This window comes from Loxodonta africana, chromosome 24 (assembly GCF_030014295.1).
Source record: "Loxodonta africana isolate mLoxAfr1 chromosome 24, mLoxAfr1.hap2, whole genome shotgun sequence".
In the NCBI taxonomy this organism is placed as follows: domain Eukaryota; kingdom Metazoa; phylum Chordata; class Mammalia; order Proboscidea; family Elephantidae; genus Loxodonta; species Loxodonta africana.
In genome coordinates, this window is record NC_087365.1 from 426,538 (window position 1) to 451,050 (window position 24,513).

The 24,513-nt window shown below is 39.8% G+C and overlaps 1 protein-coding gene across 4 annotated transcripts in view; it reads right to left on the reverse strand.

Moving 5' to 3' along the window:
- Positions 1–2,141: 2,141 nt before the first annotated feature.
- GINS1 (GINS complex subunit 1) overlaps positions 2,142–24,513 on the reverse strand; it is a 33,267-nt gene continuing 10,895 nt past the window's right edge. For 2 of the 4 annotated variants that reach the window (XM_064275680.1, XM_064275678.1), the window contains 3 exons: positions 17,601–17,717; positions 5,867–5,941; positions 2,142–2,494 (listed from right to left, as the gene is read on the reverse strand). In XM_064275680.1, coding sequence (XP_064131750.1) covers positions 2,426–2,494; positions 5,867–5,941; positions 17,601–17,717 — 261 coding nt within the window. In that variant the 3' untranslated portion in view covers positions 2,142–2,425. Of the gene's footprint in view, positions 2,495–5,866; positions 5,942–6,041; positions 6,224–14,635; positions 16,789–17,600; positions 17,718–24,513 lie in introns of those variants that run through there. The other 2 variants (XM_064275677.1, XM_064275679.1) reach the window with 2 other exon arrangements.

Genomic DNA, 24,513 nt, shown 5'->3' on the forward strand with positions numbered 1-24,513 from the left:
GGGCACCCAATGCTCTTGGCTATAAGGATTGGGAGGTATCACTAATTCTTGGACCCATCATGGGTGACTAGGTGGCATGGGTGAAGCCACCAGTTCTCAGGTCCCTGATGTGGGTAGGTGAGGACCCTGCTTAATAGACAGAGCGATGTCAAATGTCATGAACCTGCAACTTCACCATATAGCTGAAACAGTTGTAGTTAGACTTCAGGTATATACCCTGTTGTACTGTGCTAATGAGGGCCCACACAGGTCTATGCAGGGGTGAAAGGCAAAGTGTACAGACCCCTTATGCCTGTACTTAGGCAAAGGAGCTGTTTCTGCTCTGAGTTCCCACCTTACAGGAGCCGGCAGATTATTTTTTCCGTTTGTTAACCTGTTCCCTCTCCAAGGCCGGGAGAATGGCTTACAACGCATGACAGGTCCTACTTCTGGTCCAGAGAACATGGCAATCTCTGAAACCGGCTCGGACCCACTGCAAAGTGGGAAGGGAGCAGGTAAGTGGGAGACATTTTTCCCAAAGGGGTGTTTTTTGATCCACAATGTCAGTTAGACACATGTACTTATCTTTTGCTGATTCTGCACCGCTTTTCACTGATTCTGGAGGTGTGAGGAGGCTTTCCGTTGTTCGGTCCCTTCCAATGTGGAAAATGCATCCCGAACACTACTGCTGGCCTCTCTGCTGGCACTAGCCCGATTCCAGCCCACAGGGTGCCAGTTCCTGCCGGGTCAGGTCTGGCAATTCTTCATGGCTTCTGAACAGTCTGTCCCTCACCCTGCTGCTCAGTCTGACTCCTCAACTTTGCCTTTGATATTCCGCGCTCCTAGATTGTCATATATTATCGATTCACTTGTTTTTGGGGTCTTTGTTTTAAGAATAACCACAGGTAGCGTCCGACTACTCAGCCATCTTGGCCCCGCCTCCACAGGGTGCTTTCGATCTGCACGGTTGGTTAGAGGCATGTACTTATCTTTTGCTGACTAAGGGCCACTTCTTACTGGTTCTAGGGGATTGAGGAGACTCTCCGCCACTCAGTCTCTTTCGATGTGGAAATGGGTCCCGACTGCCACTGCCTGCCTCACCGCACTCGTCAGCCAAACCGGCCAGCAGTGTGCTGGTTCCCGCCGGGTCACGCCTGGGAGGTTCTTGCTGCTTCTGAACCATCTCTCCCTCCCCCTACCACTCAGTCTGATTTCTCAACTTTGCCTTTGATGTCCAGGGCTCCTAAATCGTCATATATAATCGATTCACTTGTTTTTCCAGGTCTTTATTGTGAGAGCGACCACTGGAAGCATCTGACTACTCTGCCTTCTTGGCCCCACCCTGCTCTATACTTTTCTTAATATTTAAAATATTTCATAATTAAAAATATTGTAGAGACCAAAGGAAAAAAAAAGATTAAAACCCAGAAAACCCTATGGGGCAGTTCTACTCTGTCACATGGGGTTGCTATGAGTTAAAAATCGGCTCTATGGCACCTACCAACAACAATCCAATGACTGGTGTCTTTACAAGAGGAAATGCAGACAGACACACACATTTAAAAATGACATGTGACGAAGCAGGCAGAGATCGGAGTGATTATATAGAAGCCAGGGAACACCAAGGACAGCTAGCAATTGACAGACGTTTAAGAGAAAACGGCATGGAAGATCCACCCCTAGAGCCTTCAAAGAGAGCAAGACCCTGCTGACACCTTGATTTCAGACTTCTGGCCTCCAGAAGTGAGAAAGAATGAATGCCTGTTGTTTTTAGCCAGCCTGGTTGTGGTACTGTTATGGAGGCCACAGGAAATGTAGACACTGGTGTTCACCTCACAAGCCTGCAGATGGGCTTGTGTTGGGCCAGCCACTACTGTGGGGGAACGGGCAAAAACCACGATGTCCTTCCTTACTCTCTTCCCAAATCGGGTGATAAATTATGGTGATTGCACATTCAATATACTCAGTTTTACAGACCATCATCTCTCCCTGCCCATGTGACCTGGTAACACACATTCCAGGTTTTTGGCTCCCTGGCTTGCACCTGATCATGGAATGCCACAGCATTCCTGACAACACAGAAGACTACACAGACATACCAGGATCTACCTTCTCCCTGTACAGCCGAGCGCAACTCTCATTATTTAAAAAACAGACTCAAATGTAATAAATGTTTGCTTTCATTTAAAAAAAAAGAAAAAACACATTGTAATAATGGTATAAGAATGTTATAATTATGGGCAGATTGCAAAAAGAAGGAGAAATCATGTATAACATACAAGAAAAACGTCCGCAAGGGTTGGCAAGTGATATTCTTTAGCAAAGCGTCCCTGTGATATGTAAAGTTGTCTGTAACTTTTAAATCAAAGAGGTGTGGGGCTGGGGGGTGGGTAGAGAAAGAGAAGTGCAGACGTCTCAGTGAACTGGGCTTGGTCTCAGGGTGCGGCTAGGACAGCACATGCTCCAGAATGCCTTGTCTGATTAACTGTTCGCACTTCCAACGAGGCAAAAAGTGCTGTGGAGGAAAACGGAGAAGTGAGAGTAAGAGAGAGTATTGGAGAAGAATTTCCTAAACTATATTTTACATCAATAAAAAGCAGCAACTGATTACTTAGTTTTCAAATTCCAACAGCTAATCAGTTAAAAGTTAAACTTACTATATTTGCTGTTTTAATCAACTAAAACTGATGCCACTTAGAGCTACACTAAATTCTCATTCTTAATCAGAATGATTTAAGTGAATTACATAGTTTGCTTAAGTTAAATTCAATTAAAAACTTCTGAATTATATATTATTTATGCACAGAAAAACCCAGGTAGTTGATATTTTTGGACAACTGCAATGTAAGTGGTGTAAGAGCTCATTTTGAAGACCAAGGAAAGGAACGTCTTCTCCATTAAGCCTTTTCTAGAATTGGAGTCTGAGCATTTATTCTTTTACAACAACATTGGCAACGTTTCCCCTGTATTTTTCAATGACTAAAGGTATTTTTTAACCTAAAATGTGTAGTGCTGTCACATGCTCTGTGTGAAGATGCTAATGTCAGGGCACAAGTTGACTTGCTAGCTCTCAGTCTCTGTGACAAGAGGCCACTGCACTTGTTTGGAACTGGAGAGAGCCATGGGCAGGTGGAAAGGAGCCTCCTTGTCTGGTTCCCTCTCAAAGCAGAGAAGATTAAAACGAAAGTGAACATTTACTAAGCTCTGCAGTGGGGAGGTACGGGAAGAACGGCAGGAAGACTTTCCAAGCTCAGAGGTGACAAAGAAATGGCAAAAAAAAAAAGGATACACTTGGTTAAAGATAAAAAACAGTACACCAGAAATTAGAGGGCAAATAACATAGAAAATAACTGCAGCAAGAGAGACAATCAAAATTATTCAATGGAGCAAAATATAAGTTGAACAGCATTGTGTGCCTAAAGGTCCTTCCTTACAAACCTCAAAAGTCTTATCTGAAAGCCTTGAAGTGTAAACCACACCGAGTCATTCATTTAACGGTTATTTTCTAATGCCTTTATTATAAAAAAAAAAAAATTTTTTTTTTTTTTTTTATTAAAAAGAGTAGGGCTGTCTTCTGGACAAACAAAACCAAAAACCAAAAAACAATGTCTGCAATATTGACAAGTATAAAAGAATCTATGGTAAGGTAAGAAAATGTTTTCCAATTGATATTCTCCATTATGTAGGTGATCTGTACTATACCAGTAAAAAAAAAAAAAAAAAAATAGGTTCTATTAAAAAAATCTATTTTTAGATCTGGTCAGACATTTTAGAAACCCCTTAATATCAACTAGAGTTGATTATGTTTTTAATTTCAATTTCCCATTTTTATAATTGAGGGCAGGGTGATACTTGACAGAGTTAAGAGCATCACCAAGAGGAAGGTTTTGCACGCCACGGTCCACAGGGAAAATGACAAGCCCAAACTGTGGAAGGGCTCAGGAGGGGTTCCACATACCCCAACCCCAACCCTCCCAGGGCTGAGAATCATTATCTCACAAACTGGGTTGAAACATCAGCCATAAAACTTGGAAAAGAAACTCAACCTCAGGACTGTGTCTGGATGAGATGCTTCCTCATGTCTCCCTTTATGAGAATAGTTTGGTTCTTATGAATCAGAGCTAAAGCCGGGTCCTCCAGAAATACAGATTTTCCTGACAGCATTAATACGTCATCTGTTCTCCATTCCCTGGTGTCCTACTTCCAGGAGGGCGCTTGGGAATGAAATTTGTTACCTCAACAACCAAAGGTCTTAGGACACCCTCAAAATCTGCCTGCTTAAAAATACTCAACCTCTGTTTTAAAGCTCTAAGGATGCCAGTAAAATGGACCAATTCACCCTCTCTTAGAGAAACGGACCAGGCACCACAGTATCCTGAAGCAGTCTTTTGCTCCACAGCATAAATAAAGTCAACACCAATAACTTAGGGTCATTAGATACTAAACGGTTGGTGACAAGATGGGAGACAAAGGAAAGAAAGTCTTCATTAGGTCTTCTTTCCTCCAATATTAAGACCACAGAAAACTGGAATAGGATAAAAATAAACTTAGCTTTTAGTTATACAGTATCTAATGTGAATTTGAAGATTTCTATGGAAACAGTAACTATATTGAGATTCTTTATAAGTAAAAATTTAGCTTAAGTTACAACCTTACAATTTTAATCTTTCCCTGTTGTATATTTATGTTTATATATCGTTACGGATTAAATTGTGTCCTCAAAAATATGTGTTGTAAATCCTAACCTCTATACCTATGGTTATAATCCCATTTGGGAATGAGTTTTCTTTGTTAGGTAAATGAGGCAGTATTAGTAAAGGTGTGTCTTAAGTCAATCTCTTTTGAAATATAAAAGAGCAGAAAGAGCAAGCAAACAAGCAAGCAGAGATGAGAGAAAACATGCCAAGCCACAAGAAGATCGCTGAGGAACAGAGGCTCAGAAGAAACAAGGACCTTCCTCCTGAGCTGACAGAGAAAGGCTTGCCCCACAGCCAGCACCCTGAATTCAAACTCCTAGCCACTTAACTGTAAGAAAATAAATTTCTGTTTGTTAATGGCACACGTGTGTGGTATTTCTATTATAGTAGCCAAAAGAGCGAACAAATCTGTCTTGGAAAAAGTACAGCCAGAATGCTCCTTAGAAGCAAGGATGGCGAGACTATGTCTCCCATACTTGGGACATGTTTATCAGGAGGGATCAGTCCCTGGAGAAGGACATCATGCTTGGTAAAATAGACGGTCAGCGAAAAAGAGGAAGACCCTCAACGAGATGGCCTGACACAGTGGCTGCAACAATGGGCTCAAGCACAGCAACGATTGTGAGGATGGTGCAGGACAGGGCAGTGCTTTTGTTCTGTTGTGCATATAGTCACTGTAAGTCGGAACCAACTCGACGGCACCTAACAACAACAGCAGATAACTAAGGCATATACTAAGTACTTAGAATTTTTTTTTAAATCAGTATCACTATTTGCTTGCTAAAGAACTTGCATTTATAAAATGAAGTATAAGCTAAAATGAGTATTTAGCACTTATTTTAGAAATCAGTCACTCACAGAAGAAGCTTAATCCAAACAGTTTGACAGCCTTTGAACAAGGCTCTACTAAACCAGAGTGAGGTCAATTGTGATAATTTCCCTGGAAAATGCTTAGTGTTAAATACAAGCAATATATTAGTAAATTATTTAACCTATTTTACTACATGCAATATTTGCTTCATGTCTTAGTATTTAGAAAAAGTACAAAACAAGGTGATCTATACTAAACATAATGCCTAACCTATTAGTGATTATTGCAAGGTGGTATTTATTTTGCCACTAATTCCAACATTTCCTTCATTCAACACCCTTACAAGATTTAAAGTGCAGCATTTTAATACAAGAAATACCTGGCTGTTTTTTTTTAATATGACAGAAGTCCCATCATCAACTTCAAATTCTCCATAGTCTCTCAGACACCGCACCTGAAATGAAAATCTGATATTTTATCTAAATCATTTACCCGCACAGTAAAAGTACTATATTTTTTGTTTGTTTTTTCTTCTCTGTGTACTTAGGACTCACTCCTGCTATTACCAGACGTTTACTGTGGTATTCTAATGGTCCCAATTGTTCAGTTGTGATGGGGAGGAGGAAGAACGATAAAACCTCCAAATGGATATGTGTACGTTGGTGCTGACAGCAAGGAAACCCGGGAGCTGGGTAAGGGGGGACAATATGCTTGGATCCTTTCTCCTCTGCAAATTCTGAAATATTAAGTAGATGGAATAAAAATGAGAGACATAATGGTGGCAACCAACAAAGAGAATGTTTTATGTCAACTTGCTTCCTATAGATCCCTCCCATAAAGCATTAACATTTAAGAATATGAAATAACGTTAAGTCTGAAAAGTTCTGTTTTACACAAAGAGTTTTCCAATCCCCTTCAATACTCAGACTCTTGCCCAGGAATACTTAAAAGTACACCATGAAAGAGCAGATGTGGTCTCACATTACAAGACTCAGAAGAGTTCTTACTGGGAGGGAGGATGGGATAATGCAGCTTTTTTTTTTTTTATTGTAGTAAAATGTATATATCATAAAACTTACTTCTAACCATTTTTAAGTATACGATTCAGTGACATTAATTATATTCACTGTGTTGTGCAACTACCAAATCCAAACCAAACCAAACCACTGCCGTGGAGTTGATTCCGACTCATACGGACCCCACGGGGTTTCCAAGGCTGTATATAAATCTCTAGGGAAGCAAACTGCCACGTTTTTACCCCACGGAGCCACTGGTGGTTTCGAACAGCTGACCTTTCAGGTTAGCAGTCTATTGCTTTAACCACTGCGCCACCAGGGCTCCTTCCTGTGCAACCACCACTGTTGGAGACTGGAGGACTCCCCAAGACTACTACCCTGAGATACTCTTCAAACCTTGAGCCAAAACTAATCCCTGAGGTCATGTGACCCTAATACTCCCCAGCATATTTTCTCCTTTCTCAAAATGGGTGGCTGAGAGCGTGACATAACCTAAGGCCATGATGAACCTGTAAGTTTTTCTCTGTCTTCTGCCTGCCACTTTCTTCACATCCTCTGTTAAGGACTTTGTTTTGACCTAATGTTAATGACTTTCTTCTTTGTTTTAACATGATGCAAGTAAGTTTGTTTTGTTCTGTAAGACTACCTGTGACAGGAAAATCAGAGCCCAGGTACCTGATATGTATATCTTTAGCCTAATAAAGAGGTGTCTGGCAGATACCTTTTGTCACTATCCTGTAACAAATAACTCCTCTTGCCCATATCTCTGGCCAAGTAACTACAGAGACACTTCTAATTCTTGTAAAATTCTATATAAGCTCTAACGTAAAATGCTCTTTGGGACCCCATAGAGACAGCCTGTGTTGCGTCTGGGTCCGCGGTGATGTACGCATCCCCTTAATAAACTTTCTCACTCTTTCTGACTTGGAGTATGTTTCATTGGCTCAACTGCTCCAGGGCACGGACCCTAATCGGATTAACAGTCACCTTGTAGCTAAATAACAAATTAGCTCCAAAAATAATGATGATCACCTACCTGTAAGTACTGTGCACCTTTAAAAAATCACCTACATGAGACCAAACAGTCAACAATTACTTTAAAACAAACATGAGAATGTAAGGGAGCATGGAGACTAGATTAGTGGAAATGGAACACCCACGATGGCAATGAGAGTGTTCATGCATTGTGAAGAAGGCACGCAATGTCACTGAACAACTTGTATAGGAATTGTTGAATGGGAACCTAAACTACTATCTAAACCTTCACCAAAAACACAACGAAAAAATGTCATCAGTCATTCACCGAAACCAAACCCGCTGCCGTCGAGCTGATTCCGACTCCTAGCGACCCTACAGGACAGAGCAGAGCTGCCCCACAGAGTTTCCAAGGAGCGCCTGGCAGGTTCGAACTGCTGACCTTTCGGTGAGCAGCTGTAGCACTTAACCACTACGCCAGCAGGGTTTCCCATCAGTCATTAGGGAAATGCAAGTCAGAACCACAAGATACCACTTCACACCTACTAGCCTGGCTATCATCAGAGAAAGGGAAATAACGTGTTGGTGAGGATGGAAAGAAATTGGAACCCCATCCATTGCTGGTAGTGATGTCAAATGGGCAGCCACTGTGGAAACGTCCGGTGGTTCCTCAGAAAGTTAAACGCAGAATTACCACGTGGCCCAGCAATTCCACTTCTAGGTATATACCCAAAAGAACTGAAAGCAGGGACTCCAACAGGCATTTGTACACCAATGTTCATTGTAGCATAATTCACAACAGCCAGAAGCCAAAATGTGGCAACAAGCGAAGTGTCCACGGCAGATGAATGGGTAAACAAAATGCAGAATATCCACAGAAGAGGGATTACTCAGCCACAAAGAGAAACGAAATTTTGATGCTGCACAGTAAGGATCGGCATGAATCCAACCCACGAAATGTGGAGACTGACCCTGTCCTACGTTCCCACTTCTCCATCCTTGTCACCAGCTGCCCCTGTGGCTGCCGCCTGGAGATAGGTTATACCTCACAAGTTCAAACGCTGCCATCCTTCTGACTGCCGAACAGGCAGTCAACAGCTGCAAGTCTGGCGAGTCCACACGACACCGAATCCTTCTGACCTGCTGGCTGCAGATTCAGGGCTGGTTTCCAGCTACCCTTTCAGGATGCCAGCCGCAAGCTCGGGAGTCCACTTGACACTCTTCCTTTCTGACCTGCTGGCTCCCACTGCCCCTTTGGGTTTGATAATATTGCTGGAATGACTCACAGAACCCACGGAGAGTACACCACACCTACGACTACACATTTATTACAGCCTAAAAGGACACAAATGAAAAGACACAAAGGGCAAGGTCTGGGAGAGTTCCCGACAGATGCGCTGCCCTCCTGAGAGCAAATGTTCTCATCAACCAGGAAGCTCTCTGAGTCTCTGTGTTTAGGGCTTTTTGTCAGCTGGCCTGCAAGACAGGCTAAATCATGCCTCCTTAGGCTAGATGGTATCGAGCTCCCAGGTGAGTCTTTTCTGATGTGGCCACCCCCTACTCGCCAGCACAAATCCTCAGGTGTGGCCTGGAAGTCCCAGACCAAGGCACCCCAATTAGTCCAACGGTTATTTCTCCAGCACCAAGGGCAAAGGCCACCAAGGGGAAAACTAGTTCCTTTAACCCACAGATACATGCTAAGACATGGATGAACCCTGAAAACACTATGCTGAGTGAAGTAAATCAGGCACAAAAGGACAAATATTATATCATCCCACTTACATGAAATACCTAGAATAGGCAAATGCATACAGACAAAAGTTTGTAAGTGGTTACCAGTGACTGGGTGAAAGGGGAGGAACTAGGGAGTTATTACTTAAGGGATATTGAGTTTCTGTTAAGGTAATGAAAAACATTTGAAAAGAGTAGTGATGGTGGCACAACATGGTGAATGTAATTAATGTCACTGAATTGTACTCTTAAAAATGGTTAAAATGGTAATTTTTTTTGTTATACATATTTTACCACACATACACACAAAAACACTAAACATCTACACAGTTCGAAAGTTAAAACTTTTACAAGGTATATCCAGAAAATTTTAGTTGTTCCATATTGTTTCTGCCATCCCCCTACAAGTAACTTTAAAAAAAAAATTTTTTTTGTTGTGCTTTAAGTGAAAGTTTACAAATCACGTCAGTCTCTCATACAAAAATTTATACGCACCTTGCTATATACTCCTAATTGCTCTCCCCCTAATGAGACAGCACACTCCTTCCCTCCACTCTCTATTTTTGTGTCCATCTGGCCAGCTTCTGACCCCCTCTGCCCTCTCATCTCTCCTCCAGTCAGGAGATGCCAACACAGTCTCATGCCTCTACTTGATCCAAGAAGCTCACTCTTCACCAGTATCATTTTCTATCCCATTGTCCACTCCAATCCTTGTCTGAAGAGTTGGCTTTGGGAATGGTTTCTGTCCTGGGCTAAGAGAAGCTCTGGGGACCATGACCACCAGGCCCTTCTAGTCTCAGTCAGACCATTAAGTCTGATCTTTTTACGAGAATTTGGGGTCTGCATCCCACTGCTCTCCTGCTCCCTCAGGGGTTCTCTGTTGTGTTCCCTGTCAGGGCAGTCATTGTTTTTAGCCCGGCACCATCTAGTTCTTCTGGTCTTAGGCTGATGTAATCTCTTGTATACGTGGCCCCTTCTGTCTTCTAAGCTCAAAATTACCTAGTCTCTTTCACGTTCTTCATTATCCTTTGATCCAGGTGGGTTGAGACCAATTGATGCATCTTAGATGGCCGCTTGCTAGCATTTAAGACCCCAGACGCCTCTCTCCAAGGTGCTACACAGCATGTTTTCTTAATGGATTTTATTATGCCAAATGACTTACAAGTCCCCAGAAACCAAGGTCCCCAAACCCCTGCCCCTGCTACACTGGCCTTCAAAGCGTTCAGTATATTCAGAAGACTTCTTTATTTTTGGTTTAGTCCAGTTGTGCTGACCTCTCCTGTATTGTGTGTTGTCTTTCCTTTCACCTAAAATAGTTATCTTCTATCTAATTACTGAAAACCCCTCTCCCTCCTTCCCTCCCCACTCCTGTAACCATCAAAGAATATCTTCTCTGTTTAAACTATTTCTCAAGATCTAATAGTGATCTTACACAACATTTGTCCTTGTTGCACCTAATGTCACTCAGCATAATGCCTTTCAGATTCCTCCACGTTATGAAATGTTTCATGGATTCATCACTGTTCTTCATGGCTGCATAGTATTCCATTGTATGAATATACCATAATTTATTTATCCATTCATCCGTTGACAGGCACCTTGGTTGCTTCTATCTTTTTGCTATTGTAAACAGGGGTGCAATGAACACTGGTATGCATATTATCTGTTCGTGTAAAGGCTCTTATTTCTCTACAATATATTCCAAGGAGTGGGACTGCTCTATGGTAGTTTTATTTCTAGCTTTTTAAGGAAGCGCCAAATCAATTTACATAGTGGTTGTACCATTTTACATTCCCACCAGCAGTGTATAAGTGTTCCAGTCTCTCCACAACCTCTCCAACATTTATTATTTTGTGTTTCTTGGGTTAATGCCAGCCTTGTCGGAGTGAAATGGAATCTCATTGTAGTTTTGATCTGCATTTCTCAAACGGCTAATGATCATGAGCATTTCCCCATGTATCTGTTTGCCGCCTGAATGTCTTCTTTAGTGAAGTATCTGTTCATGTCTTTTGCCCATTTTTAAATTGGGTTGTCTTTTTGTAGTTGAGTTTTTGCAGAATTGCGTAGATTTTAGTGATCAGGCGCTGATTGGAAATGTCATAGCTAAAAACTTTTTGCCAGTCTGTAGGTATCTTTTCACTCTTTTGGTGAAGTCTTTGGATGAGCATAGGTGTTTGCTTTGTAGGAGCTTCCAGCTATTTACTTTTTTTTCTGCATTGTTAGTAATGTTTTGTATACTGTTTATGCCATGTATTGGGGTTCCTAACGTTGTCCCTATTTTTTCTTCCATGATCTTTACTGTTTTAGATTTTATATTTAGGTCTTTGTTCCATTTTGAATTTGTTTTTGTGCATGGTATGAGGTACGGGTCTTGTTTCAGTTTTCTGCAGATGGATATCCAGTTATGCCAGCACCATTTGTTAAAGAGACTGTCTTTTCCCCATTTAATTGACTTTGGGCCTTTGTCAAGTATCAGCTGCTCATATGTGCATGGATTTATATCTGCATTCTGAATTCTGTTCCATTGTTCTATGTATCTGTTGTTGTATCAGTATCAGGCTGTTTTGACTACTGTGGTGGTATAATAGTTTCTAAAATCAGGTAGAGTGAGGCCTCCCACTTTGTTCTTCTTTTTCAGTAATGCTTTACTTATCCAGGGGCTCTTTCTCTTCCATATGAAGCTTGTGATTTGTTTTTCCATCTCATTTAAAAAATGCCATTGGAATTTAGATCGGAATTGCATTTATCTATCGATGTCTTTGGTAGAATAGACACTTTTATAATGTTAAGTCTTCCTATCCATGAGCAAGGTATGTTCTTCCACTTATGTAAGTCTCTTTTGGTTTCTTGCAGAAGCGTACTGTAGGTTTCTTTGTATAAGTCTTTTACATCTCTGGTAAGATTTATTCCTAAGTATTTTATCTTCTTCAGGGCTACTATGTATTGATTTGGTGATTTCTCTTTGATGTTCTTTTTGTTGGTGTAGAGGAATCTGAATCTTGTATATTTATCTTGTATCCTGATTCTCTGAACTCTTCTATTAGTTTCAGCAGTTTTCTTGAGGATTCTTTAGGGTTTTCTGTGTATAATATCACGTCATCTGCAAATAGAGATACTTTTACTTCTTCCTTAATCAGTCTGGATGCCCTTTATTTCCTCCTCTAGCCTAATTGCTGTGGCTAGGACCTCTAGCACAATGTCAAATAAAAGTGGTGACAAAGGGCATCCTTGTCTGGTTCCTGATCTCAAGAGGAATGCTTTCAGACTCTCTCCATTTAACATGATGTTGGCTGATGGCTTTGTATAAATGCCCTTTATTATGTTCAGTAATTTTCCTTCTATTCCTACTTTGCTGAGAGTTTTTATCATGAATGCGTACTGAACTTTGTCAAATGCCTTTTCTGCATCAATTGATAAGATCATGTGGTTCTTTTATTTATAGGATGGATTACATTCTTTTTCTAATGCTGAACCATCCCTGCATACTTGGTATGAATCCGACTTGGTCATGGTGAATTATTTTTTTGATACGTTGTTGAATTCTATTGGCTAGAATTTTGTTGAGGATTTTTGCATCTAAGTTCATGTGGGATATAGGTCTCTAATTTTCTTTTTTTGTGGTGTCTTTACCTGGTTTTGGTATCTGGGATATATGGTGGCTTCATAGAATGAGTTTGGGAATATTCTGTCTGTTTCTATGCTCTGAAATACCATGTAGTAGTGGTGTTAACTCTTCTCTGAAAGTTTGGTAGAACTCTGCAGTGAAGCAGTCCGAGCCAGGGTTTTTTTTTCTGTTGGGAGTTTATTCATTACCTTTTCAATCTCTTCTTTTGTGATGGGTCTATTTAGTTGTTCTACCTCTTGTCAGTTTGGGTAGGTAGTGTGTTTCTCGGAATTCATCCATTTCTTCTAGGTTTTCAAATTTGTTAGAGTATAATTTTTCGTAGTAATCTGATATGATTCTTTTCATTTCGGTTGGGTCTTATTCAGGTTATTCGCGTCCTCTCCTGTTTTTCTTGTCAGTTTGGCCAATGGTTTATCAATTTTGTTAATTTTTTTCAAAGAACCAGCTTTTGGTCTTGTTCTTTCAATTGTTTTTCTGCACTCTATTTCACTTAATTCTGCTCTAATTTTTATTGCTCTCTTTTAGTGCCTGAGGGTTTCTTTTGTTGCTCTCTATTTGTTCAAGTTGTAGGGATAATTCTTTGATTTTGGTCCTCCTTTTTGAATGTATGCATTTATTGATATAAATTGACCTCAGAGCACTGCTTTTGCTGTGTCCCAAAGGTTCTGACAGGGCGTGTTTTCATTCTCATTGGATTCTATGAATTTCTTTATTCCATCCTTAGTGTCTTCTTTAACCCAGTCTTTTTTGAGCAGGGTATTGTTCAGTTTCCAAGTGTTTCTTCTCCCTGCTTTTTTTCTGTTATTGATTGCTACTTTTATGGCCTTATGGTCAGAGAAGATGCTTTGTAATATCTCAATGTTTTGGATTCTGCTAAAGCTTCCTTTATGACCTAATATGTGGTCTATTTTAGAGGACGTTCCGTGTGCAGAGGTCAGGTTGGTTGACTGTGGCATTAGATCTTCTGTGTCTTTACTGATCTTCTTTCTGGATGTCCTGTGCTTCACCGAAAGTGGTGTGTTGGAATTTCCCTGATATAACTGTGGCGCTGTCTATTCTACTTTTCAATACCGTTAGAGTTTGTTTTATGTATCTTGCAGCCCTGTCATTGGGTGCACAAATATTTAATATAGTTATATCCTCCTGGTATATTGTCCCTTTAATCATTATATAGTGTCCTATCCCTTGTGGTGGATTTAACTTTAGTCTATTTTGTCAGAAATTAATATTGCCACTCCTGCTCTTTTTTGATTGTTGTTTGCTTGATATATTTTTTCCATCCTTTGAATTCTAGTTTGCTTGTGTCTCTACATCTCTAAGGTGTGTCTCTTGTTAGGCAGCATATAGACAGATTGTGTTTTTTTATCCATTCTGCCACTCCGTCTCTTTACTGGTGCTTTTAGTCCATTTACATTCAGTGTAATTATGGATAGGTATGAGTTTAGTGCTGTCTTTTTGATGTCTTTTTGTGTGTGTTGCTGACACTTTGTTTTTTCCACTTAATTTTTTTTGGTGAATAATTTATCTTCATATATTTTCTTTTCCTCTTCTTCATTGTTGTTGATTTTGTTTCTGCTGAGTCTCTATTTTTTTCTTGTATTTTATATTGATGAGTAGGATAGTTATTCTTTGTGGTTACCTTAGTATTTACCCCTATTTTCCTAAGTTTAAACCTAACTTTTATTTCTTTGTATCGCCTTGTCTTCCTCTCCATTTCATAGATCTACGACTACATTTCTTAGTCTTTGTTTTAATGTTCTCTTCTTTTACATGATAACATCGCTGTTCCCTGTTTTAAGTGTTTTTTTTTTTATCTTGATTTATTTTTGTAGTTTCCCTGTCCGAGTTGACCTCTGATTGCTCTGTCTAGTGTTCTGGTCTTGGGTTGATACCTGATATTATTGATTTTCTAACCAAAGAACTCCCTTTAGTATTTCTTGTAGTTTTGGTTTGGTTTTTATGTATTCTCTAAACTTCTGTTTATCTAGAAATGTCCTAATTTTGCCTTCATATTTGAAAGACAGTTTTGCTGGATATATGATTCTTGCCTGGCAGTTTTCTTCCTTCAATGTTTTATATAAGTCATCCCATTGCCTTCTTGCCTGCATGGTTTCTGCAGTCATTCGAGCTTATTCTTATTAATTCTCCTTTGTAGGTGACTTTTCATTTATCTCTAGCTGCTGTTAAAATTCTCTTTGATTTTGGCAAGTTTGATTATAATTTTCTTGGTGACTTTCTTTTATAGTCTCTCTTACGTGGAGTTCGATGAGGATCTTGGATTAGTACCTTTTGCTGCATCAGGGATGTTTTCTGCCAAGAAATCTCCAACAATTCTGTCGGTATTTTCTGTTATCCCTCCCTGTTCTGGAACTCCAATCAGTCGTAGGTTATTTCTCTTGATAGAGTCCCACATGATTCTTAAGTTTTCTTCGTTTTTCAAAAATTCTTTTATCTGATTTTTCTTCAAGTATATTGTTGCCAAGGGCTTTATCTTCAAGCTCACCAATTCTGACTTCCATTTGCTCAATTCTGCTCCTCCAACTTTCTACTGAGTTGTCTACTTCTGTAATTTTTTTGTTAATCTTCTGAATTTCTCATCGCTGTCTATGGTTCTTGCAGCTTATTAAATTTTTCCTTATGTTCTCGAATAACTGTTTTTCTCTCTTCAACTGTTTGATATGTGTGTTCCTTGGATTGTTCTGTGTATTCCCTGATCTTGTTTTTGATGTCTTGAAGGGTTCTGTATATTAATCTTTTTTATTCTGCCTCTGGTAATTCCAGGAAGGCACTTTCATCTAGAAGATCCCTTGATTCTTTGAGAGCTTGTTGAAGGGATCATGGTCTGTTTCTTTATGTGGTTTGATATTGACTGTTGTCTCCGAGCCATATATAAGCTATTATATTAGTTTACTTTATGTTTGTTTACTGTATCCTAGTTTCTTGCTTTGTTTTGTTTTGATATGTCCAAATGGGTTGCTTGAGTGAGCTAGCTTGATTACTTTCACCTTTGAAGCTCTGACGTCCTGTCACCAGTTGGTTAGAGCTGTTATCAAGTTTATCAGTCTAGGAGTCCATTTGCTTTTCTTGTATGGATTCAGCTCAGGTGTCCAGGTAGTTGGTCATCAAATGTGTGGTACAGGCTCTGTCCTACAGTGTTAGAGGGGCAGGGGTGATTGGTGTAGGTACTGGTATCTGCTTGCAGCAGGGGGTCATGTTTTGAACAAGGCAGTAGGCTGAGAATCATCCTCAAAGTGACTCTGAGGAAAGTGTGACCCTCTTCCCTAGAGCGTACAGGTGGGTAGGGTCTGCAGATGGACCATGGGCACCCAATGCTTTTGGCTTTAAGGACTGGGCGGTACCAGTTATCCTTGGACCCCTGTCGCGGGTGGCTGGGTGTCCTGAGTGGAGCCACCAGTCCTTAAGGCCCCTGATGTGGGTAGGTGAGGACCCTGTTTAATAGAAAAAGTGGTGCCAATCATCAAACACCCACTTCTCCACCGCACAGCTGAAAAAGTTGCAATCTGCCAACAAGGGCCTATTCTCATGAAATAGGCCTGCACACATCCACGCGGGGGGAAAATTATTCAAAGTCCACAGACTGTTTATGCCTGGACAGGTGGTACTTCTGTCTGGAGCGCCACACGTTAGTGGAGCTGCCAAATTATCTTTTCCCCCAATTGTGAATTTATTCCTTCTCCAAGGCTTGGAGAATGGCTCCAGGTGCTCAAACAGGGCCTATCTCAGGCCCAGGGAAATCAACAGCCTTTGAAGTCAGCTTGGGGGCGGGGGGTGCAATAAAATATACCTAAGTACTAGTACTTAGCTTTTGCAGAGGGCACCATTCTTTTCTGGTTCTGGAGGTGTGAGTAGGCCGTGCTGCTGGCTGCTTCTCCCTGAGGATACTCCAGTTGAACACTACTATTATCCCGCTGCAGCTGCTCCCAGGAATGGTACCTGAGGGATCCAGCGATTCAGGTCCGGCAATTGCTCTCCATTTTTGAACTATCTCTCCCTCCCCCGTCACTCAGTCTGTTTTCTAATTTCGCCTTTGATGTTCAGGGCTTCCAGCTTGTCATAAATATAATCATTCCACTTGTTTTTTCAGGTCTTTGTTGCAAAAGGGATCGCCGTAAGAGTCTGGCTATCCTGCCATCTGGGCCCTGCCTCTCTACGGGTAAGTTTTTGTGTTTGGTTTATGCCTCCTTTCTCTTTGTAACAAAATTATATATATTTTTAAATTGTTTTATTGTGGTAAAAATATATGTAACAAAACATTTGCCAATTCAGTATTTTTTACAGTGAAACAGGTTATGTTCTTTTCCCTCTCTCTCCCATCCCTGATAGCTACTAACAAACCTTGGTCTCTATACATTTGCCTATTTCCTGTAAGTGGAACCATGCTATATTTGCCCTTTTGTGACTGACTTATTTCACTCAGTGTTATGTTTTCAGGGTTCATCTATGTTGTAGCATGTATCAGGGCTTCATTACTCTTTATGGTTGAGTAATAGTCTAGATATGTATGTACTATGTTTTGTTTATCCATTCAGTTTTTTTTTTAATAGTCTAGATATGTATGTACTATGTTTTGTTTATCCATTCAGCTGTTGACATTTAGGTTGCTTACACTTTTTGGCTATTGTGAACACTGGTGTCTTCCTTTCTTCTTTAATATAAACTAATATATATTTATATACTCCCTTATTAAATTAAAGGTAGTTTAATATACACACTGAATAAAACCCCATTCTTAACAGTAAACTTACTTCAATATATAGGCTTTTCGGAGGTTTCATATCCTGTGTAATGTCCAAACCTTCATCTCCTCCCAGTGATCTCATATAAGTAGCAAGGGACTTTTTATAACGATTGAACCACTCCATCTGCAAACACAAAGATGGTCATTTCACCAAGTTACAAAGAAAAACAAGGTTGCAGAAATTGGGTAATCTAATCATCTCTTCAAAAATAGCACATAGCCCCACAGAGATCATGAGTGTGACCATTCATTCATTTATACAGCAAATATTACTGGTTGCCTTCTAAGAGGTAGGCACTGATCTGTGTACTCAGGATGGATCATTCAACAAAGTGGACAAAAATCCTTGTTCTCACAGAGCTTACAAACCAGCATACTTACTATAGACCTAAAACACATTCAACCAGAAACAAAACCGTGAAAAATACACGGTTCCACAATTATGATTTCTTTAAGTTCTTTATGGACTCCATTTCTGAAAACTATAAAACATTGCTAAGAAAACAATACAAATATCCATTAACTAATGAATGGATAGACACAACATGCTATATCCATATAATATTATTCACCCATATAAGTTGAGTTCTAATACATACAACATCGATAAATCTTGAAAACATTATGCAAAATGAAAGACACGAAAGGACACATATTGTATGATTCCATTTATGTGAAGGATTCACGATAGGTAAATCCATAAATGTAGAAAGTAGATTACTAGTAGCCAGGGGCTGGGGGAATGGAAAGAACTGCTAATGTTGTGATGAAAATGTTCTGAAATTAGATAGTGATAATGAACGCATAACTAAAAACCACCTGACTAGACACTTCGAAAAGGTGAGATTTATAGGGTGTAAATTATATCTTAATAAATCTGTTACTTAGAAAAAAAATTGTTGAAATTAAAAATACACCATGTTCATAGACTGCAAGATTCAATATTCTAATAATGTCAGTTCTTGCCAAATTCATCAAGAGATTCAATATTGATCAAAATCTTAACATTTTTAAAAAATGGAACTTGACAAATTGAGTCTAAAACTCAATTTTAGACATGTGAAGAAATCCTTGGGATCACTAGCCATTAGAGAAATGCAAATCAAAACCACAATGAGATACCATCTTACTCTGGCATTACTGGCAAGAATCAAAAAAACAGGAAATAACAAATGTTGGAGAGGCTGTGGGGAGATTAGAACTCTTATACACTGCTGGTAGGAATGCCAAATGGTAAAACCATTCTGGAAAACGATATGGTGCTTCCTTAGAAAGCTAGAAATAGAAATACCATATGATCCAGCAATCCCACTGCTAGGAATATAACCCAGAGAAATAAGAGCCGTCACACAAATATATATATGCACAACCTTGTTCACTGAAGCATAGTTCACAATTGCAAAAGGATGGAAACAACCTAGATGCCCATCAACAGATGAATAGATAAACTATGGTACATACACACGATAGAGTAATACGCAACTATAAAGAACAATGATGAATCTGTGAAGCATCTCATGACATGAATGAATCTGAAGGGCACTGTTGTCGTTGTTGTTGTTAGGTGCCGTTGAGTCGGTTCCGACTCATAGCATCCCTATGCACAACAGAATGAAACACTGCCTGGTCCTGAGCCATCCTTACAATCGTTGTTATGCTTGAGCTCATTGTTGCAGCCACTGTGTCAATCCACCTCTTCGAGGGTCTTCCTCTTTTCCTTTGACCCTGTACTCTGCCAAGCATGATGTCCTTCTCCAGGGACTGATCCCTCCTGACAACATGTCTGTCCGAAGTATGTAAGACGCAGTCTCACCATCCTTCCCTCTAAGGAGCATTCTGGCCGCATTTCTTCCAAGACGGATTTGTTTGTTCTTTTTGCAGTCCATGGTATATTCAATATTCTTCGCCAACACCACAATTCAAAGGCGTCAACTCTTCTTCGGTCTTCCTTATTCATTGTTCAGCTTTTACACGCATATGATGTGATTGAAAATACCATGGCTTGGGTCAGGCGCACCTTAGTCTTCAAGATGACATCTTTGCTCTTCGACACTTTGAAGAGGTCCTTTGCACCAGATTTACCCAATGCAATGCGTCTTTTGATTTCTTGACTGCTTCTTCCATGGCTGTTGATTGTGGAGCCAAGTAAAATGAGATCCTTGACAACTATAACCTTTTCTCCATTTATCATGATGTTGGTCCTTGGTCCAGTTGTGAGGATTTTTGTTTTCTTTATGTTGAGGTGTAATCCGTACTGAAGGCTGTGGTCTTTGATCTTCATTAGTAAATGCTTCAAGTCCTCTTCACTTTCAGCAAGCAAGGCTGTGTCATCTGCATAACGCAGGTTGTTAATGAGTCTTCCTCCAATCCTGATGCCCCATTCTTCTTCACATAGTCCAGCTTCTCATATTATTTGTTCAGCATACAGATTAAATAGGTATGGTGAAAGGATACAACCCTGATGCACACCTTTCCTGACTTTAAACCAATCAGTATCCCCTTGTTCTGTCCGAACAACTGCCTCTTGGTCTATGTAAAGGTTCCTCATGAGCACAATTAAGTGTTCTGGAATTCCTATTCTTTGCAGTGTTATCCATAGTTTGTTATGATCCACACAGTTGAATGCCTTTGCATAGTCAATAAAACACAGGTCAACATCCTTCTGGTATTCTCTGCTTTCAGCCAGGATCCATCTGACATCAGCAATGATATACCTGGTTCCACAACCTCTTCTGGAACAGGCCTGAATTTCTGGCAGTTCCCTGTCGATATACTGCTGCAGCCGTTTTTGAATGATCTTCAGCAAAATTTTGCTTGTGTGGGATATTAATGATATTGTTCTATAATTTCCACATTCGGTTGGATCACCTTTCTTGGGAATAGGCATAAATGTGACTCTCTTCCAGTCAGTTGGCCAGGAAGCTGTCTTCCATATTTCTTGGCATAGACAAGTGAGCACCTCCAGCACTGCATCTGTTTGTTGAAACATCTCAATTGATATTCCATCAATTCCTGGAGCCTTGTTTTTCGCCAATGCCTTCAGAGCAGCTTGGAATTTTTCCTTCAGTACCATCAGTTCCTGATCACATGCTACCTCTTGAAATGGTTGAATATCGACTAATTCTTTTTGGTATAATGACTGTGTATTCCTTCCATCTTCTTTTGATGCTTCCTGCGTCATTTAATATTTTCCCCACGGAATCCTTCACTATTGCAACTCAAGGCTTGAATTTTTTCTTCAGTTCTTTCAGCTTGAGAAACGCCAAGCGTGTTCTTCCCTTTTGGTTTTCCATCTCCAGCTGTTTGCACATGTCATTATGCTGAGTGAAATAAGCCAATCATGAAAGGACAAATATTGTATGACGCCATTACTATAAAAACTCATGAAAAGGTTTACACACAAAAAGAAACAATCTTTGAGAGGCGAGGGGTGGGGATGAAAAAATACTAAATAGACAATAGGCAAATGGTAACTTTGGTGAAGGATAAGACAGTACATAATACTGGGGAAGGCAGCACAATTTGTCCAAGGCAAGGTCATGGAAGCTCCATGGACACAACCAAACTCCCTGAGGAACCAAATTACTAGGCTGAGGGCTGTGGGGACCATGGTCTTGGGGGACATCTAGCTCAAGTGGCATAATACAGTTAATAAAGAAGATGTTCTACATTCTACTTTGGTGAGTAGAATCTGGGGTCTTAAAAGCTTGTAAGGGGCCATCTAAGATATTCCATTGGTCTCACCCCATCAGGGGCAAGGGAAAAATGAAGATAACCAAAGACACAAGGGAAAGATTAGTCCACAGGATTAAAGGACCACAACTACCACAGCCTCCAGCAGACTCAGTCCAGCATAACTAGATGGTGCCCGACTACCACCACTGACTGCTCTGACAGAGATTACAACAGACAGTCCTGGCAGAACTGGAGTAAAATGCAGAACAAAATTCTAACTCACAAAAAAAGACCAGACTTACTGGTCTGACAGACTGGAGAAACCCTGACAGTATGGCCTCCAGACACCCTTTTAGCTCAGTAATGAAGTCACTCCTGAAGTTCACTTTTCAACCAAAGATTAGACAGGCTCATAAAACAAAACAAGACTAAAGGCGCACACCAACCCAGGGGCAAGGACTAAAAGGCAGGTGGGGACCAGAAAGCTGGTAATAGGGAATCCAAGGTCGAGAAGGGAGAGTGCTAACATGTCGTGGGGTTGGTAACCAATATCACAAAATATGTGTACTAATTGTTTAAAGAGAAGCTATTTTGTTCCGTAAAACTTCATCTGAAGTACAATAAAAAAATTATGCCAAACAACATGCATAAACTGAAATATATAGTCCCTCTACCAGCAATTCCACACGCAGATATACACCAGAAATGTGTTCTTATTGCACCACATATAAAAGAATGTTCATAATAGCATTGGTCATTATAGTCAAAAGTTGGAAACAGGACCAACAATAAATTGTAGTCTCTTCTTAGAATAAAATAATATATAGCAATGAAAAGAAATGAACTATAGCTTACACATCAACATAGAAGAAGTTCAAAAAATTTAAGGAATTTATCAGTCACTATGGGACAAATTTTTTTTATTTTTTATGGGACAAATAGCAGACAAATTTGCTAATGGGATGGAAGCACAACAATGATCTCTGACCTCATAAACCAAGGTGACATGAGGTAACAGAATAGCTTTGGATTTTATCAGTCTAAGAAATATAGTCTGTGCTGTACAATTAGACAGCAAGCTATTTGGTTACACATTGTAACATCCTTATGAACACCAGATGTATTTGGTTGGTAACCATTAGTAATAAGTATATAGGCTAGATCACTACTGCAAGAGATAGTAATATTTTTAGCCTGCCTCCTGTTAGTATTAGGCATAATAAAATTTATCTTCCATTGTCTTACACACTTTAAAAGGAAAAGGCGGCTTTGGGCTAAAATGTTGATGCACCTAGAGTCTGCTCCCTTCAACAATGCGACTGATGAGAACTTGGCTCTTCCTTAAAATCCTGGTGAAGAACCAAATGGTATCCGGTAGAAAACTAGCACTGTGAATTTAAAGAACCTGCAGTGGTCGCCATTTAGGAGCTAGGCTAAGTCCAGGTATTGATCATCGAAGTGTTATCTCCAATCTCCGATCAACACGAGGGAATGATTTAGAAAATAATATTGGAATCATTATTCCCTGTCCTTGAGCATAGACAATGTGACCCAGCTGGAGCTGGGCTCACACAGACTCACAAGGACTCACAAGGACACATCAACTGAGTCCTGAGGTATAACAAGACAATAGCTAGGATAATTTTGGAAAATATGTTTTAGGGAACCTTTCACATAAGCCAATCAAACAGAACACAAGAGTTTCCACCCTTATCTTTTTTTACTAGCATTTAGGGAATAGAAAATTTGTTGGACCAGTGAAAACCCTCCGGACTGTCATTACTGAAAACTTCACCAACGATTGCTAAGGAAAACAACTCAAAATGTAGGATCATAGTTTCTAGCCAATCTGTGAAAAAGTGAAGCTTTCAATGGTTTTGCCCATCTTGTAATGTTAATATATACTAATGACCCTGTAATAATCCTTGGACTTGGGCAGACATGGCTCTAGCAGCCTGGTTGTCTGTATTCCCATTCTTGCCTATCCTGTAATACTTCCTCTGACTTGGGCAGACACGGCTCTAACAGCCTGCTTGTCCGTTTTCTCACTTTTGTCTGTTTTGTAATATTCCTTGGATTCGGGCAGACATGGCTGTGACAGCATGCTTGTTCGCTTCCCACTTTTGCCTTTCTGAACGTATGCCAAATAAAACTTTCTTTTTGCTTTACTTAAAAAAAAAAAAAATCTCAAAAATATGTTTAGTGAAAGAAGTCAGTCACAAAATTATAAATACTGTGTGAACCTATTTAACGTTCAAAAAATGAACAACAGTAAATTACAGTCTTTAGGGATGCATGCTTAAAAAAAAATTTAGGTGGTAAAATAAAATTTTTAAAAGCATCAAAGTGATTAGTCTTTATAGAAGTCGGTAGAGTGGTGACCACTGGGCAAGAGAAACAAAATTTTTGGGGCTGTGAATGTTATTCCTTGGCCAGGATGTTTCTTAATGACACATGGTTAAGTTGAATGTCTTTGTTTTGGGCAGTTAGATTCCACAATACACATGATTAAAAAGGGACTAAAGAGGGTTAAAAAAGGGATGTATGCTTAGGTGTAAAACTGTTATATTTTACAATAATAAAAGATAAAAAAGCCTGCAGAAAAAGTTATAATCTAAGAACTTAAGAATTGCAAAAAAAAAATAAGAGATTGAATTTTTCGTTTAATTGCGCATTTATGTGAGTTTATAAAATGCAGTGAGTTCTGAATGAGGTTAATCTTGTCTAACGTAAGCAAATGAGTCCACAGACTATGATCGCCCCAAACTAAAAAGTACAGCACTTGGGAAAGTGTTCTTCATGGCTGTAGTGTTGGTACAACACTTATATGTAGAAAATAAAGGAATTACAGTGAGGGAAAAAAATTATTTAGAAAATTTCTACATTTAGAAATTGATAACTGGAAGAATGTGCTAACAACGCCTAGACATTGGCATTGCACTCACATTCCTATGTCAAAGAAACTATAACTAATAACCAGATAGAGAATCTCTAAATTAGAAATTAAAAAACATGAAGTATGTCACAAAATCCTCCCTAAATTGGCACGTCACATACAGGACATGATAAACAGCCAAGTTGGCTTGTCCCGTACATGATATGATAGAAACCACCCTAAGGTGGCTCAGCACACACGATATGATAAAGGAATTATGACATAAAATTGTATCTCTGTAAGGTGGCTTTGAGACTCTAAAACCAAAGCAAATCCATTGCCATCAAGTAGATTCTGACTCACAGCAACC